The sequence below is a fragment of the Aedes aegypti genome, chromosome 3 (genome assembly GCF_002204515.2).
Source record: "Aedes aegypti strain LVP_AGWG chromosome 3, AaegL5.0 Primary Assembly, whole genome shotgun sequence".
In the NCBI taxonomy this organism is placed as follows: domain Eukaryota; kingdom Metazoa; phylum Arthropoda; class Insecta; order Diptera; family Culicidae; genus Aedes; species Aedes aegypti.
The window spans coordinates 183,293,430-183,306,481 of record NC_035109.1 but is presented as its reverse complement, the minus strand read 5'-3'; the positions used below and the strand labels follow the sequence as shown (position 1 = coordinate 183,306,481).

The following is a 13,052-nucleotide window of genomic DNA, read 5'->3' as shown; positions in this document are numbered from 1 at the left end:
AGAAGTGGTACCCAATCTGAGCCCGAGTGTGACGGACCTGGTCACACGGCGTGACATGCAACACTAGACTGATGCAAATTTTGAAGTTTCTACTCACCTATGCTTAAACGATGTCAATTATATAACAAATCATTCTCCTAAAATTTGAAGTGATTTGGAATAAATTTGGTTGTGCACACGCCATTTGAAGTTTATATGGAAATTACTAGGGTAAAGACAAACCTTTTGCGTTCAGTCCTCTAACTGCTCGTAATAATAATCTATGGAAAAGTGTGTGAATTCTTCACAGACTACAACTTTGCCGAAGACCACATTTTGATTGGACGTAAGGATAATTTGTTATCATTGATAACAAAGTCTAAATCATGCTGAGATGATCATTCAATTACTTTCAGAGCAACACTGCTTTTTTGCTGTTGAACATAGTAGCTCGGATTACTTTGACACCACTGTCGCCTGCCGAGCAGTTGCTTAAAGCTAAGTATGCTGTTTCGCTCAAGAAAAGTAAAGAAATTCCTTGACTGAAAGGGTCAAGAAATTTCCTACAGAGAGCCCCCTTTGAAGTGACATTTCTTCTCAACCGCGTACTGCGATCAGAAAAAAGTGATTTTCTTGACCATTTCTTGGGAGAAATTTTCCACGCATCGAGATAGGCGATTCCTTTTCTTGTCAGTAGCAAACCAGCCTTAAGCATACAAAATGCAAACCCACTTTATGATTATGAATAGCAATTTATCCTGACGTCCAATCGAAATGTGGTCTTCGGCAAAGTTGTAGCTGAAAGGATTTCACACGAGAAAAGTTTGTTCACTTTTCCATAAAATATGACGACGAGATAGAGGGCTGAACACAAGAGGTTGGCGTTCTCCATATAAACTTCGAATGACGTGTGAACAGTCAAATTTCTTCCGAATCACTTCAAACTTTGGGAGGATGCTATTTACCATAAATCGTTTAAGCATAGGGGAGCCAAAATTTCAAAATTTGCATCACTCTAATGCAACACTGTTCAACCTAAATCAATCAAAACCATGATCTAAACGTCACCTTTAAATTATTTTTTGAACTTGTAATGGTCTACAGAATGAGATGACAGAAGTTTGAATCGACTTATTTTATCATATTGTGCATTCAGATTAATTTTAGACCAAAGTTCAAGAGAGAAATTAAATATCACCAACAAAAGTTCGGAGTCGGCATTCTACCGAAGTGCTACGCCGACAAAGGCATTCCTTATGCGTCAGCGAAGCACTAAATTAGAATACCGACGCCGAACTTCGCCGAAGTTTTGACTCCCGAACTTCTAATTGTCACTCAAATTGTCAATATCAAAATGACTTGCAACACTACTCATGCTTGCCAAGAATTACCTACTAGAAACCGGATCCTTTTCTTGGCTCTTTTGATTCACTTCGGCAGTGGGGTTTATTGAATGCTACTGAGTTCATATTTGGCCTCAATATGCGTCATATTGAAGTGCTTCTTATTGCAAAGTATCAGACAATTAGGCCGAGAATATTTTTCATATTCATATTTTTTAAGCATTGGTTCAAAAACAGGAACATTTTGAATGAAACTTGAGATTCCCTAAGGTCCATAAGCTAAGCAACCATGAAACCGCAGAAAAAGTAACTCAGCAACCAGTGGCAGCGCAGCTGTGAAAATTTTTATCATTCAATAGTCAGACGCCACCATGGAAGCAACCGCTGAAGCAAAAGCTCCCGTTCTGCGATCCGAAGAAGAAGAGACGTTGATCCGGCAAATCTCCAACCTGGATCTAAGAATCAAACAGATCAAGAAGATTACTTCCATGCCGCCGAATATGAGGATCAAGATCGAAACCTTGAAAAAGGCCCAGCTTGACCTACTGGAGAAGGAAGCCGAATTTCACCAAAAGGTACACCTGCTCGAAGTCGACTTCCAGAAGCACTACGAAGAAATGTATGAAAAACGGCGCCAGATCGTCAACGGTACCTACATTCCAAAGCTAGAGGGACTTCCGGAGCCATCGGATGACGCAGCAGATCAAGCGCAAGGGTTGCCGGACTTTTGGTTGACCGTCTTCAAGATGACACCCGTCCTGCAAGCAATGATTCGGGAGGCAGACGAGGAAGCCCTTAAGCGGCTAATCGATGTCCGTGTCCAGGTCAAGAATGAACCACAGCCATCGTTTGTGCTTCAGTTTGAGTTTGAACCCAACGATTTCTTCAACGACCGCATTTTGGAGAAGAAATATCTAATGAAATGCTGCCCAAACTCGGAGAAACCTTTCTCGTTCAACGGTTTTGAAATTTACGATACCGTCGGACATGAGATAGATTGGAAAGAGGGAGCCAATTTGACTAAGCTAGCAGTCGATGACAAGGACGGTCAAAAGGTCGAGATGGTGACCAACAGCTTCTTCAACTTTTTCAACCCGAAGCCTTTGTTTATGACGGATCCCATCCTGAGCGTACAGTTTTTAGAAACGGATTTCGAGATCGGGTACTACATCAAGGAACGGGTCATCCCAAGAGCCACCTTGTTCTACATCGGTGAAGTTGACGACGATTTGGATGATATTTCCGAGTCGACCGATGAGGAAAGCCTGCGTGGAGTGATCAGCTTAGAAACAGACAAAGGTGCAGTTCCGAAACACATCAATAGCGAGGAGGAATCGAAGTGAATTAGTAATTTACGTAAATCATCTTATGTTGTATGCTGATTGTTAAATAAATATATTGTTGATGAAACATGTATTTGCAGTAAAATTTCTAAAGCTTGACCACAAACCACGAAGTCCGACTTAAGTCAGTTTGAACCCCCTCTTCCTTTTTCTATTTGGTATACTCCACTGCACTGTGACGTCACGCATCAATTTTGACAGGTACTGGTCCTGTTGTTTACAGTTTGGACTTAGTACTTTTTTCGAATCATTCTTAATTTCGTGAAAGTTTGCTGCGAGGAGAGGTCAAATCCACTGCAGATACCCACGGATCGTATTATTTTATCTTCCTACCGTGGAAAATCGTCACCATCAGCATGCTGGTGATAGAAATGCGAAGATGAAAAAATGATGGAAAAAACGACTAAAGTCCAGTTGTTAATTACACCTATCGTTTGTCTGGTGAGTTGCAAGCTTACTGTCAATGATGATGTCACGCTACACGATAAGTGTTCATCTGCAACAACCAGACAGCTCACCAATCCACCGCGAGGTGGATCGTGCTGAGTTGTTGAGTTGAAGGAGAGCGAAAGAAGGAAGGCACAAAAGTCTTTTTGACAGCTCTGCAGAAAGCGCGTGCGCACGGACAGAGCGCGTGCGCACGGAAAGAGCGCCAGTTCGGCTCGATTGGCAATGATCGGTTTTTATTATTATTATTTTTTCGCTATTGGATATTATATGGTTTGGTTGATCGATGTTAAAGTTTGTTTTAAAAGCAGTTCCACTTATTTTGAAACATATTGCCGTGTACAATAGTAGACAACACAACTAATTTAATTAAAAAAAAATGAAATTATAATTAGTACATATACAAAAGGGGAAGAACGTTTAGGCTGGTTGTGCATTACGATAAAATCTCTTAACATAAGCAATGCTTGTTGTTGGTTCTTGTGGAAGGATCAACATGTTCGGCTTAACGAATCTTATTTTAAATATCGAATAACACCACATGCAATTGAACAAAAAGGATGTGATTACAATAGACTTTTGATATTTTCAATTCTGAACCACCGCAAAAAAAAAATATTGGGAATCAAAATTCTCCTGAGAGGGATGATATGGGGGAGGCTTATTCTAATTAACATTGTCGTTCAATTATGGGGATAAATTAAAATTGTTATTGTTCTATACATACTTATTTATTATAATTACCTGTAAATATTGATACAGCACAATTCAAGTATTTAAATATCAAATAGCAAACATAGATATGGTCGGTGTTCAGACAGACTGAACCAAGTGTTTTTTTCAATCGAGTAAGAAAAATGTACCCCAAACATGTGAAACATCGAAATATTATAGATATTTACTGTAATAATGGAACTTATCTATTTGATGATACATTTGTATCAAAATAACATGGAAGATTTAAAATTGATGGAGTTCTTTACGTATCCTTAGAGCTCCAAAATTCATCTAGTCTGGTCTGTCTACACACCGACCATACTGCCCATAACTGCAAAACAGTCACATTCGACATTTTTGACAAAATGGAGTTAATACCGGGGAGAGTCATCAAATGGCAAATACTTTTGATCAACTTACTGAAATCTGTGAGATTGTTCTAGAAAATTCGAAAAAAATACCAAGTTGTTTTGTCACATTGGCAATTGTAACCGCATAACAGTCACATTGAGATTATACATGAGCCTCATAATGCAGTAGCAACGAATTTTCTATCAGAATTTTTTTTCTGACTATGCACCTTATATGCGATATGAGTTGTACAAAATTTCAGCCTCAAATAAGCACTTTTGAATTCTTAGTGATTTTTTGAAATATATGTTTCCTCCCATACTGCGATAAAATGCAAACTTGGTATCCCATTTACTCAATGCCTACTTTTGTCGAATGTTACAAATATGCAGTTATGGGCAGCATATGATTCTCAAAAACTCATGAGAATGGTATTTTACTCTTTGAACTGTTATTTAATTTGGATGTGTTTAAAAGATTTATAAATTTAATTTATTATTGATGTTACGAGCTATGTCTGTAGTTAAACTTAATGCTACACAAGAAATATATTTGAATCAAAGTATTTTTATACATAAATCATATGAAAAAAAAATGTTCCAGAAAGTACTCTAGAATTCTTTGGGAGCGTCTCCCGGGATTCTTCCTTAAATCATTCATGAATCCTTCAAATCCTCTCTTGAGATTATTTCTGAATTTTCTTCCAGATATCGCTCTGGGATTCATCCAAAAAAAACGTTACCATTCCGGTATTACTTCTGAGATTCTTTCGGATATCCCATTGCGATTATTCTGGACATCTTTTTGGATTTTTTTGCAGAACTCTGTATGTGATTTTGCGTGTATCTCCTTAAGGATTACTTTCGAAATCCAGGAAATTAAATTCTTTGAAATTCTTGAAAATTGTTTTCGAAATACTATGGAAGATTTTACCATAAATCCTGATGCAATCCATTTGGATATTTAAAGAGGATTTTATCAAAAAATGTACGACTCTACTAGAAATTCTTCGAAAATTCCTCCGAAAAAAACTCCAGATTTTTATCCGGAAATACTTCTGGTATTCTTATGAGAATGCCTCTGGTATTCTTCCAAAAATGACTTGAGATGCTTTCGGAAATCTTTCTGAAATTCTTCAAGAAATTCCACTTAGATTTTTACGCCAATATCTTTGAAATACTCCTGGGACTCTTACAAAAATCCTGTTGGAGTTTTTTTTTTCGGATATCTTTCTATTCTAAATTTTTCAAAAAATTTTGCTGGGATTGTGCTGTAAAACCTGCTAAGATTCATCCAAAAATACGACTGTCATTCTTCCGGATATCATTCAAAAATTCCACCGGAAGTTTTCGTGAGATTCAACCGTAAATCGTTCTGGTATTTTTCAGAAATTCCATTGAGATTCTTAAAAATATCCTTCTGAAAAATTTTCTGAGAATTGTTTTGGGATTATAGAAGGATTTCCAGAAGAATTCCAAGGCGATTCACAGAAACATCACTTCTGTATGAAGGATTATCGTTAATATCTGAAATAATCCCATGAGAATTCTAAATCCAAATTACAGTGATATTCAAAAGAATCCCAGAAGTTATTTCGCCAGAATCCCTGAAAGATTTAAAGGATATTCACAGACATCCAGAAGATTTCATGAATATTTTCTAGAATAATTCCGATGTCCAGATGAACTGCAGAAAGATTCATGGAATAATTTCAAACGGGATTTTCGGAATCATTTGAAAGTAACTTTCAGAAGATCCTCAGAAAAATAAATCAGTAATCAAAGTAATCGAAAAAATCTCATTATTTCAAGCAATGCTCGTTGGTTCATGTCGAAGGATCAACATGTTCGGCTTAACGAATCTTATTTTAAATATTGAATGACACCACATACAATTAAACTAGTATGTGATTACAATTCTGAATCACCGCAAAAAAAAATTTAGAATCACAATCCTTCTGAGAGGGATGATGTGGTGGATGCACATTCTAATTAAAATTGTCGTTCAATTATGGCGATAAATTAAAATTGTTATTGTTCCATAAATACTTGTTTATTATAATTACTTGTAAATATTGATACAGCATATAAAAAGACATTGGTCCAGAAATTACTCCAGAATTCTATGGAATTTCCCTCCTGGGATTCTTCCTTAAATCACTTATGAATCCTTCAAAACCTCTCTGCGATTGTTCTGGAAATCTAAAGATTATTTCTGATTTTTCTCTAAGTTCTTCTGGAAATCACAGAATACTTACAGATATCGCTTTTGAACTCATCTAAAAAACATCGTTAGCATTCCGGTACTATATCTGAGATTCTTTCGGATATCCTTTGTGATTCTTCTGGACATCTTATTGGAATATTTGCATAAATCTGTATGTGAGTTTGCGTTTATCTCCTTAAGGATTACTTTTGAAATCCTGGAAATTCTCGAAGATTCTTTCGGAAATTCAATGGAAGATTCTAACAAAAATCCTGATGCAATTCTTCTGGATATTTTTAGAGGATTTTGCCAAAAAATGTACTACGACTCTACTACAAATTCGTCGAGAATTCCTCCGAAAATAACTCTGGCCTTTTTCCGGAAATACTTCTGGGATTATTATGAGAATACCTCTGGTATTCTTCCGGAAATCACCTGAGATGCTTTCGGAATCCCTTTAGAATACTTTCAAGGATGCTTCCGAAAATCTTTCTGAAATTATTCTAGAAATGCCACTGAGATTTTTACGTCCATATTCTTGAAATTTGTCTGGGACTCTTCCAAAAATCCTGTAGGAAATCTTCCAGATATCTTTCTAGCATTCTTTCGGGAAGCCTTCTGGGATACTTTCAAATATCTTTCTGAGGATCCTTCAAATCCTTCTGTTAAGGATTCTTGCAGAAATTCTTCCCGAATTACCTCTAGACTCTGGGAGTTTCCTGAATTTTTCAAGAAAACTGTTATTATTTCGACTATCTCTCTAGGATTTTTTCGGAAATTCTTCTACAATACCCCCAGATTTCTTTCTGTTATCCTGCTGGAGGACTTCAAAACATCTTTCAACGATTCTTCCAGAAATTTTACTGGAATTTTTCAAGAAATTCTGCTGGGATTCTTCCGTAAAACCTGCCGAAATTCATCCGGAAATACGACTGGAATTCTGCTTGAATGATAAGCATTCAAGAATTCCACCGGAAGTTTTTGTGGGATTCAACCGTAAATTGTCCTGGTATTTTGTTTAAATACATTGAGATTCTTAGGGAAAAATATACAGGATTCTTAAAAATATCCTTCTGAAAATTCTTCTGGAAATTGCTTTGGAATTAAAGGAGGATTTCCGGAAGAATCCCAGGTCGATTTACAGAAGAACCACAGAAAAATCACTACAATATTATCAGGGAGATTTCTAAAGGAATTATTTTAAGGATTCTCGTAAATTCCTGAAACAATCTCAGGAGAATTTCGAATGGATTTTGAATGTTTTTTTACAGTGATATCCAAAAGAATCCCAGAAGTTATTTCGCAAGAACCCCTGAAGATTCAATGAAAAGTCACAGACATCCAGACGATTTCATGAATATTTTCCAGAATAATTACGATGTCCGGAAGAGCTCCAGAAAGATTTACGGAATAATTTCAAATGGAATTTCCAGAACCATTTAAAAGTCACTTTCAAAAGATGCTCAGAAAAAGAAATCAGTAATCAAAGAATCTCATAGGTATTTTTTAAAGTCCCAGTGACTGTCCGGTAGTTTTCTTGGAGGATTTCCATTTGAAGTCAAGAGGGATTTTCAGAAAATTCTGCCAAGGATTTAAGAAAATTTTCAAGGAAAATCAATGATAAATCACGAAAAAAATTCAAAAACACTTCCTTATGAATTTCCAGAAGAATCACAGAGTTTTTTTTTCTCAAAAAATCTTAGAAAAAAATTCTAAAGAATCACGAAGGAATTTTCGGAATAATTCTGGATATACAAAATTATCTCAGGCAGAAACAATAAAATCAATAGCAATAAATCTGTAAGAATATAAGGAGGATTTACAAACAATTACAGAGGAATTTTCGGATGATTTCCATAAATAAAGATTTAAAAAAATCCCCGTCATCTGCAAGATTCTTAGCAGGATTTTCGGAAGTATTCCACAGGGATTTCTGGGAGAATTCCATTGGGATTTACAAAAGAATTCCAGAGGAATTTCCGAAAGAATCCCAAGAATTTGCACGGAAGAAAGTGAAGTTGAATAATAGATTTATTTGATTATAGTCTCAGGCGTCTTTCCGAGAGTATTCTAGAATAATAGGTATAATCTAAGACATTTTTCGGAAAGAATCTCAAAGGGATTTTGAAGAACTTTCAAAGAGTTTCACGGAAGAAATACTGAAGAATTACGAGAAAATATCAGAATTTAAATAATAATTTCGATTGGATTTCCAGAAGAAATCCCGAGAAATTTTGTGAGAATCCCCGAACCCAGATTTTTAAAATAGATTCCATTACACTGGAAAGCAATCATTAAATCATTTTCGGTAGAATTCCAGAATTTTACGGCAGAATTCCAGAATTTTACAGCAGAATCCTGAAAGGATTTCCATAATAACCCAAGATGGGTTTCTGGGATAGTCCAATAGGAAGTCCCAAGGAGGTTATTGGAAAAATCAGAGCGATCAAAGAAATAACTACATATAATAATTTCAGAAATTCATCCTTCAGTGGATTGTCCTCTAGCACCACAACTAATATATACTAATATATACAACTCAATACTTAATTATAAATTGCGTTGATCTGAGTGTACGCCATCCAGTTTGGGGGCGGATTGACGGTATCGAAGTGGATTAAAAACAATTATAGGAGAACGTGGGGAAAATACATATGAACTGCGCAGAATACATCAGACCGATTTAGCATTGCTGCGCACTTCTAAAAGCATTTTATTTTTATTAAAATGTTTGATAATAGTAGAACGACAATGATCATCAGTTGATTTTCCGCTACTGTTTTTTTTAAATCACAATTGTTATTTCTTTCCGTGCACGCGCTCGGGAAATGAATCTGGCCATGGTGCAACAACCGCGCTACAATCGATGAATCCTATGCGACAAAAATTGTCGGCGCTATCCGTCAAATTCGCTCACCAAAGCTATTTTGGTGACTTTAACATCACAGCTCATAGTCCAGTTGTTAATTACACCTATCGTTTGTCTGGTGAGTTGCAAGCTTACTGTCAATGATGATGTCACGCTACACGATAAGTGTTCATCTGCAACAACCAGACAGCTCACCAATCCACCGCGAGGTGGATCGTGCTGAGTTGTTGAGTTGAAGGAGAGCGAAAGAAGGAAGGCACAAAAGTCTGTTTGATAGCTCTGCAGAAAGCGCGTGCGCACGGACAGAGCGCGTGCGCACGGAAAGAGCGCCAGTTCGGCTCGATTTGCAATGATCGGTTATTATTATTATTTTTTCGCTATTGGATATTCTATGGTTTGGTTGATCGATGTTAAAGTTTGTTTTAAAAGCAGCTCCACTTATTTTGAAACATATTGCCGTGTACAATAGTAGACAACACAACTAATTTAATTAAAATAAATTTGAAATTATAATTAGTACATATACAAAAGGGGATGAACGTTTAGGCTGGTTGTGCATTACGATAAAATCTCTTAACATAAGCAATGCTTGTTGTTGGTTCTTGTGGAAGGATCAACATGTTCGGCTTAACGAATCTTATTTTAAATATCGAATAACACCACATGCAATTGAACAAAAAGGATGTGATTACAATAGACTTTTGATATTTTCAATTCTGAACCACCGCAAAAAAAAAATATTGGGAATCAAAATTCTCCTGAAAGGGATGCTGTGGGGGAGGCTCATTCTAATTAATATTGTCGTTCAATTATGGGGATAAATTAAAATTGTTATTGTTCTATACATACTTATTTATTATAATTACCTGTAAATATTGATACAGCACAATTCAAGTATTTAAATATCAAATAGCAAACATAGATATGGTCGGTGTTCAGACAGACTGAACCAAGTGTTTTTTTCAATCGAGTAAGAAAAATGTACCCCAAACATGTGAAACATCAAAATATTATAGATATTTACTGTAATAATGGAACTTATCTATTTGATGATACATTTGTATCAAAATAATATGGAAGATTTAAAATTGATGGAGTTCTTTACGTATCCTTAGAGCTCCAAAATTCATCTAGTCTGGTCTGTCTAAACACCGACCATATGATCCTCAAAAACTCATGCGAATGGTATTTTACTCTTTGAACTGTTATTCAATTTGGATGTGCTTAAAAGATTTATAAATTAAATTTATTATTGATGTTACGAGCTATGTCTGTAGTTAAACTTAATGCTACACAAGAAATATATTTGAATCAAAGTATTTTTATATATAAATCATATGAAAAAAAAATGTTCCAGAAAGTACTCTAGAATTCTTTGGGAGCGTCTCCCGGGATTCTTCCTTAAATCATTCATGAATCCTTCAAATCCTCTCTGGGATTGTTCTGCTGAAAATCTTGAGATTATTTCTGAATTTTCTTCCAGATATCGCTTTGGGATTCATCCAAAAAAAAAAACGTTACCATTCCGGTATTACTTCTGAGATTCTTTCGGATATCCCATTGCGATTATTCTGGACATCTTTTTGGATTTTTTTGCAGAACTCTGTATGTGATTTTGCGTGTATCTCCTTAAGGATTACTTTTGAAATCCAGGAAATTAAATTCTTTGAAATTCTTGAAAATTGTTTTCGAAATACTATGGAAGATTTTACCATAAATCCTGATGCAATCCATTTGGATGTTTAAAGAGGATTTTATCAAAAAATGTACGACTCTACTAGAAATTCTTCGAGAATTCCTCCGAAAATAACTCTAGATTTTTATCCGGAAATACTTCTGGTATTCTTATGAGAATGCCTCTGGTATTCTTCCAAAAATGACTTGAGATGCTTTCGGAAATCTTTCTGAAATTCTTCAAGAAATTCCACTGAGATTTTTACGCCAATATCTTTGAAATACTGCTGGGACTCTTACAAAAATCCTGTTGGAGTTTTTTTTTTCGGATATCTTTCTATTCTAAATTTTTCAATAAATTTTGCTGGGATTGTGCTGTAAAACCTGCTAAGATTCATCCAAAAATACGACTGTCATTCTTCCGGATATCATTCAAGAATTCCACCGGAAGTTTTCGTGAGATTCAACCGTAAATCGTTCTGGTATTTTTCAGAAATTCCATTGAGATTCTTAAAAATATCCTTCTGAAAAATTTTCTGAGAATTGTTTTGGGATTATAGAAGGATTTCCAGAAGAATTCCAAGGCGATTCACAGAAACATCACTTCTGTATGAAGGATTATCGTTAATATCTGAAATAATCCCATGAGAATTCTAAATCCAAATTACAGTGATATTCAAAAGAATCCCAGAAGATATTTCGCCATAATCCCTGAAAGATTTAAAGGATATTCACAGACATCCAGAAGATTTCATGAATATTTTCCAGAATAATTCCGATGTCCAGATGAACTGCAGAAAGATTCATGGAATAATTTCAAACGGGATTTTCGGAATCATTTGAGAGTAACTTTTAGAAGATCCTCAGAAAAAGAAATCAGTAATCAAAGTAATCGAAAAAATCTCATTATTTCAAGCAATGCTCGTTGGTTCATGTCGAAGGATCAACATGTTCGGCTTAACGAATCTTATTTTAAATATTGAATGACACCACATACAATTAAACTAGTATGTGATTACAATTCTGAATCACCGCAAAAAAAAATAGAATCACAATCCTTCTGAGAGGGATGATGTGGTGGATGCACATTCTAATTAAAATTGTCGTTCAATTATGGCGATAAATTAAAATTGTTATTGTTCCATAAATACTTGTTTATTATAATTACTTGTAAATATTGATACAGCATATAAAAAGACATTGGTCCAGAAATTACTCCAGAATTCTATGGAATTTCCCTCCTGGGATTCTTCCTTAAATCACTTATGAATCCTTCAAAACCTCTCTGGGATTGTTCTGGAAATCTAAAGATTATTTCTGATTTTTCTCTAAGTTCTTCTGGAAATCACAGAATACTTACAGATATCGCTCTTGAACTCATCTAAAAAACATCGTTAGCATTCCGGTACTATATCTGAGATTCTTTCGGATATCCTTTGTGATTCTTCTGGACATCTTATTGGAATATTTGCATAAATCTGTATGTAGTTTGCGTTTATCTCCTTAAGGATTACTTTTGAAATCCTGGAAATCAAATTCGAATCGAAATTCTCGAAGATTCTTTCGGAAATTCAATGGAAGATTCTAACAAAAATCCTGATGCAATTCTTCTGGATATTTTTAGAGGATTTTGCCAAAAAATGTACTACGACTCTACTACAAATTCGTCGAGAATTCCTCCGATAATAACTCTGGCCTTTTTCCGGAAATACTTCTGGGATTATTATGAGAATACCTCTGGTATTCTTCCGGAAATCACCTGAGATGCTTTCGGAATCCCTTTAGAATACTTTCGAGGATGCTTCCGAAAATCTTTCTGAAATTATTCTAGAAATGTTACTGAGATTTTTACGTCCATATTCTTGAAATTTGTCTGGGACTCTTCCAAAAATCCTGTAGGAAATCTTCCAGATATCTTTCTAGCATTCTTTCGGGAAGCCTTCTGGGATACTTTCGAAAATCTTTCTGAGGATCCTTCAAATCCTTCTGTTAAGGATTCTTGCAGTAATTCTTCCCGAATTACCTCTAGACTCTGGGAGTTTCCTGAATTTTTCAAGAAAACTGTTATTATTTCGACTATCTCTCTAGGATTCTTTCGGAAATTCTTCTACAATACCCCCAGAT

At 35.4% G+C, this 13,052-nt stretch overlaps 1 protein-coding gene across 1 annotated transcript; it reads left to right on the top strand.

Annotated features, from left to right (window-relative positions):
• The first annotated feature begins 1,663 nt into the window (after nt 1-1,663).
• On the top strand, nt 1,664-2,738 carry LOC5577323 (nucleosome assembly protein 1-like 1). The gene has a single exon (XM_001656348.2). It carries the CDS (start codon nt 1,694-1,696, stop codon nt 2,663-2,665), a length of 972 nt encoding a protein of 323 aa, XP_001656398.1. The 5' UTR covers nt 1,664-1,693; the 3' UTR covers nt 2,666-2,738.
• The last annotated feature ends 10,314 nt before the right edge of the window (nt 2,739-13,052 follow it).